Source organism: Rhinopithecus bieti, unplaced genomic scaffold, assembly GCF_001698545.2.
Source record: "Rhinopithecus bieti isolate Rb0 unplaced genomic scaffold, ASM169854v2 scaffold_18418, whole genome shotgun sequence".
Taxonomy (NCBI): Eukaryota; Metazoa; Chordata; class Mammalia; order Primates; family Cercopithecidae; genus Rhinopithecus; species Rhinopithecus bieti.
This window is the reverse complement of record NW_016809431.1, coordinates 1,821,375-1,826,745: the sequence shown is the minus strand read 5'-3', so window position 1 is coordinate 1,826,745 and position 5,371 is coordinate 1,821,375. Positions and strand designations below refer to the sequence as shown.

The 5,371-nt window shown below is 37.8% G+C and overlaps 1 protein-coding gene across 1 annotated transcript in view; it reads right to left on the bottom strand.

Annotated features, from left to right (window-relative positions):
* Positions 1–5,371, bottom strand: part of APC (APC regulator of Wnt signaling pathway) — a 155,063-nt gene that overhangs the window by 17,572 nt on the left and 132,120 nt on the right. The window contains 3 exon segments of the mRNA XM_017889297.1: positions 3,085–3,201; positions 4,060–4,137; positions 4,805–4,944. Coding sequence (XP_017744786.1) covers positions 3,085–3,201; positions 4,060–4,137; positions 4,805–4,944 — 335 coding nt within the window.

Sequence of the window (5,371 nt, the reverse complement as noted above, 5' to 3'; positions counted from 1 at the left end):
TATAAATGATGAATTGATGGGTGCTGACGAGTTGATGAGTGCAGCACACCAACATGGCACAAGTATACATATGTAACAAACCTGCACGTTATGCACATGTACCCTAGAACTTAAAACATAATAATAATAATAATAAAAAAAGAAATGAAGCAAGTGACTTGTTCAGGGTTTTGGTTGTTACTGGAAAAGAGAAACACTGTAACAGAAGAAGCCACAGAAAACTTTTGTTTTCAAAATATTGGGCTTCTTCTAGAGAGCTGAAACATAAAAAAGAAGGATCCAGTAGAGAAGATGTAGAAGACAAGAGTAAGGGACCAACAGCTTTAAGTGAACGAAGCACAGAGTGCTGGTAAAGGAAAGGCTCTAGAGTAAGAGCTCTGAGTGAGTTAAAGTGATGCAGAACACGCGGGAGAGCTAGAATGTAGTTCTGATTCTCTTGCTCATTAGTAGCTGAAGTTGAGATGGAACTGATGTTGAATGAAAAACAGAAAAAGAATGTTCATGACTGCTGCACTAAATGTAGAAAAAGAGGGAAAAAATAAATTCTAATACTGTTAATCAGAATTGGGCCCAAATCAGAACTGGATATTATACATTTCTGATGGCTAGTTTTTTGAAGACTGACCATGCATTATATCCCGCCTGTAATCCCAGCACTTTGGGAGGCCAAGGCAGGCAGATCACGAGGTCAGGAGATGGAGACTATCCTGGCCAACATGGTGAAACCCCGTCTCTACTAAACATACAAAAACTAGCTGGGAGTGGTGGTGCATGCCTATAATCCCAGCTACTTGGGAGGCTGAGGCAGGAGAATCACTTGAACCAGGGAGTCAGAGGTTGTAGTGAGCCGAGATCCTACCACTGCACACTCTAGCCTGGTGGCAGAGAAAAAAAAAAAAAAAAAAAAAAAAAATCAGAAGAGTTTAGGTCCTTGAGAGAGAATTAAGTCATGAACCAGTTAGCAGCAGTGCAAATTCTCATAATACACACACACATTAAATCTTTCTGAAACTATACAGGGTTATTAGATTAGGAGTACTTAAGTGTGCAAGCACAAATTTTCTTGAACTTTATTGAAACATAATTGACGAATAAACTGTACACATTTCAAGTTTACAATTTGATAATTTTTCATGCATGTATACACCCATAAAACCGCCAGTCCAATCAAGATAACAAACATTTATATCATCCCCAAAAGTTTCCTAGTACCCTCTCGTAATCCTCCCCCTTCCCTTCCACTCCCAACCCCAGGCCACCACTAATCTGTTTTCTGTCACTACAGATTACTGCATGTATCAATAGTCATTCTTTTTCACAGTCAAGTCATATTACTTTGTACAAATATTCCACAATATGCTTACCATTCACCTGCTGACAGACATAGTTATTTCTAGTTTTTGGCTATCATAAATAAATTATTGTGGATATTTGTGTGTAAGTCTTCGTGACAGCATAAGTTTTTGTTCCTCTTGGGTAAATACTTAGAAGTGGAATGGGTGGGTCATATGGTAGGTGTGTTTAACTTAAAAACACTGCCAAATGTTCTCCAAAGTGATTATACCATTTTACACTCCCACTAGCAGAATACATGATTTCCAGCTGCTCAACATCCTTGAAAATGCATGGTCAATCTCTGAAATTTTAACCAATATGATATGCGTAATGGTATCTCATTGTAGTTTTAATTTGCATTCCCTGATGATTAACGATATTAAGTATCTTTTCAAGGGCTTATTGGCCATGTTCTTTTCTGAAATGTCTTCTATCCATTCAACAGTGTTACAGGTATTTTTATGAAGATGCTAAGCATATCTGAATATCATCTTTATAACTAATAATTTAGCTGAATGCTTTTCTATCTAATACATTTTCAAGGGTTTTCCAAGAATAAAATACTTTACCAAAAATGCATAACTAACAAAAAACAAACCTTTTGCCTTCTCTGAAGAGGAAAGTTTTGAAGAACATGTAGGCTGTGGGTGTAGGAGGACTAGCTGGGTGAAAGGAAACCTAGACTAGCTAAGACAACTTGCTTGGTCCCTCTCAGATTTCAAGTTTACTTTTTTTTTTCTTTTTAATTTTAGCCTAGTTTCTGAAGCAGATGGACTGCCTGGAGATATTTCCTTCTGTAAACAAATTATTATTTGACGATTCCTCACCCTTGGCTCTGATCACCTCTTGATAAGTTGACCATAAAAATTTGAGGGGATTGAGATTTGGAGAGCACAAAGGTAACACTTATACCAGTGATTCTTAACTGGTGGTGACACTGTCCTCCCTCCCTCCCAGGAACATCTGACAATATCTGGAGGCAATTTTGATTAGCATAACTAGGGGGAGGGTATATTGGTAGCCAGTTGGCAAAGGGCAGGGATGCTGCTAAACAATCTACAATGCACAGGTCAGCCCCAGCAAAACGAAGAATTATCTGGTCAAAAATGTCTATAGTGCTGAGGCTGAGAAACCTTGATATATATTAAATTCCCTTGTATAATCTTTTCTACCTTAGTACTTTAGGAGTTTGTGGTACTCTAAAACTATGGACTGGTGAGATAAACAGGTAAGAAATTAGAAAATCTAGGCCAGGCGTGGTGGCTTGCGCCTGTAATCCCAGCACTTTGGGAGGCTGAGATGGGCGGATCACAAGGTCAGGAGTAGTTTGAGACTAGCCTTACCAACATGGTGAAACCCCATCTCTACTAAAAATACAATTAGCTGGGAGTGGTGGCGTGTGCCTGTAATCCCAGCTACTCAGGAGGCTGAGGCAGAAGAATCACTTGAATGTGGGAGGCGGAAGTTGCGGTGAGCCGAGATCAGGCCACCACACTCCAGCCTGGGCAACAGAATGAGATTCCGTCTCCAAAAAAAAAATAAATAAAAGAAATTAGGGAATCTCATGGCTGCAAGAAGGCAGCAAAAAAAGCCAAACACGAAATTCTTATTATAGTACTAAATAATACACAGGTAAGAAATTAGGGAATCTCATGGCTAAAGGAAGGGAATCTCATGGCTAGAAGAAGGCAGCAAAAAAAAAGCCAAACATGAAATTCATATTATAGTACTAAATATTTTCAAAGGTACCTTTTTAACTTCTAAAGCACATTCCATCAATGCTTTCACACTTCCAACTTCCCGCAACGTCTTTTTACTATTTACATCTGCTCGCCAAGACAAATTCCGCAAAACACTTGCAATAACCTACAAATTAATCAATTTTAGATTAATTTTTACATAAAATCATTCATACTAGTTGCTTTTTTGTTTTTAATGCTAGAGGTAAGAACAGAAATCTATTAAGAAAGAAATTCCGGCAAGCTGTGGTGACTCATGCCTGTAATCCTATCACTTTGGGAGGCTGAGGCAGGAGGATCTCCTGAGACCAGGAGCTCAAGACCTTCCTGGGTAACACAGTGAGACACTGTCTCTACAAAAACTTTTTAAAAATTAGCTGGGCATGGTGGCATGCACCTGCAGTAGTCCTAGCTACCTGGGAGGCTGAGGCAGGAGGATCCCAGGAGCTTGAGGTTACTATGAGCCATAACTGCACCACTGCACTCCAGCCTGGGCAAGAGAGGGAGATCTTGTTTTTTTTTTCTTTCTTTCTTTCTTTTTTTTTTAATTCCTCCTAAATGCTATTACAGTGCCAAAAAGATTTCCTACAGTATAACTACAACATAATTATTTTTCTTTTTCTAATGTTAATGGAACTATCTTTTATACATGAGATACTAAATACTGAGCAACAATCTAAATCAGGATATTAGCTGGGAGTGGTGGCACACGCCTGTAATCCCAGCACTTTGAGATGTTAAGGTGGGCAGATTGCTTGAGCCTAGGAGTGGTGAAACCCTGTCTCTACAAAAAATACAAAAATTCGTTTGGCATGGTGGTGTACACCTGTAGGCCCAGCCTTGAGAGGCTGAAGTGGGAGGATTGCTTGAACCCTGGAGGCAGAGGTTGCAGTGAGCTGAGATGCCCTCTAGCCTGGGTGACAGAGTGAGACCCTGCCTCAAAGAAAAAGAGAAAAAAGAAAACAGTTGAAATTCTAAATACTACCTGCTGTAAGTCTTCACTTTCAGATTTTAGTTGGGCCACAAGTGCTCTCATGCAGCCTTTCATAGAGCATAGCGTAGCCTGTAAATTAGATACAGAACAGAGGATCATCAACAAGACAACTTGAAGCCAAGCTTTATTTCTGGCTATTAAATGTGTAATTCAGTTTTCATTATTTCATTTTAATCATACCTGATATTTTGCTCATAAGATTTACCTAAATAAAAGACAAATATTATCTTAATTCTTTGCCATCTGTTCTTCCTTTGCCAAACTAGAGAAATAAAGTGAATAAGTGGTGAGAAACGATAAGCAACAGGTTTTAGAGTAAAGCCTCTTATTTGGATAGAATCAATGTGTGTGTAACACTTGCCTTGGTCGTAAGAATTTTCAGATTTTAAATCCCATTCCTAGGAAGTGTTTTATCTTTTACTTTTTAATTCTACACAGTCAGACAAAATTCTCTAGTAATGGATCACAGAAATGATCCCTACAAGTATATTCGTATGAACAGTGTTTTTAATGCAATTACATAAATTCACTACTGTGTTCCATCTTTAGATGTACCTTTGCCTTTGTTTAGGCTTAAGACAACCAAATGAGTAAAGACAAGCGAAAGTGAAGCACAGGATTTTATCAGTCATCGTTTAATGAGGAGAGTGACAAGAAAATCAGTAAAATATGTTTTTTATGAAAGTAAATTAACTCATACCTGAGCTATCTTAAGAAATATGTTATAAAAACATACCTTGTTGGCTACATCTCCAAAAGTCAAGTTTGTCAAAGCCATTCCAGCATATCGTCTTAGTGTAATACTGTAGTGGTCATTAGTAAGCCCATACATTTCACAGTCCACTTGCAATAATTCTGCAATGGCCTGTAGTCCCCCTAATTTAAAAAGGGCAAGAGGAAAAGACAATCATCTAAAATAAAACAAACTGGTACCAAGTTGGTAACTTAAATATTAGGGGAAAAAATCTCAATGAATGAGAATATATGGTTTAAATTCACCTTTAGAATTATAAGCCACAAAACTGTTATAAAGAATTTTGTATATTTATAAAGTACAACTGACAACTATTCCATTTTATGCCAGTTTCTCCACCCTCCAGCCCCTCATCTTACTGAGTGAAATAATAATTATTTTCTATTTACTGCATATACACTGCACCTTGCCAACAGTGAAGAAGGCTGTTTTCTAACACTAGTTCTCCCTGAACATAAGCAGAAAAAGGTAACTTCTTATTATTATTAGGGCTTTATAAACACTCTTTATTGTCACACACTGTGGCCTAACTACTTTAATTTTTTTTTT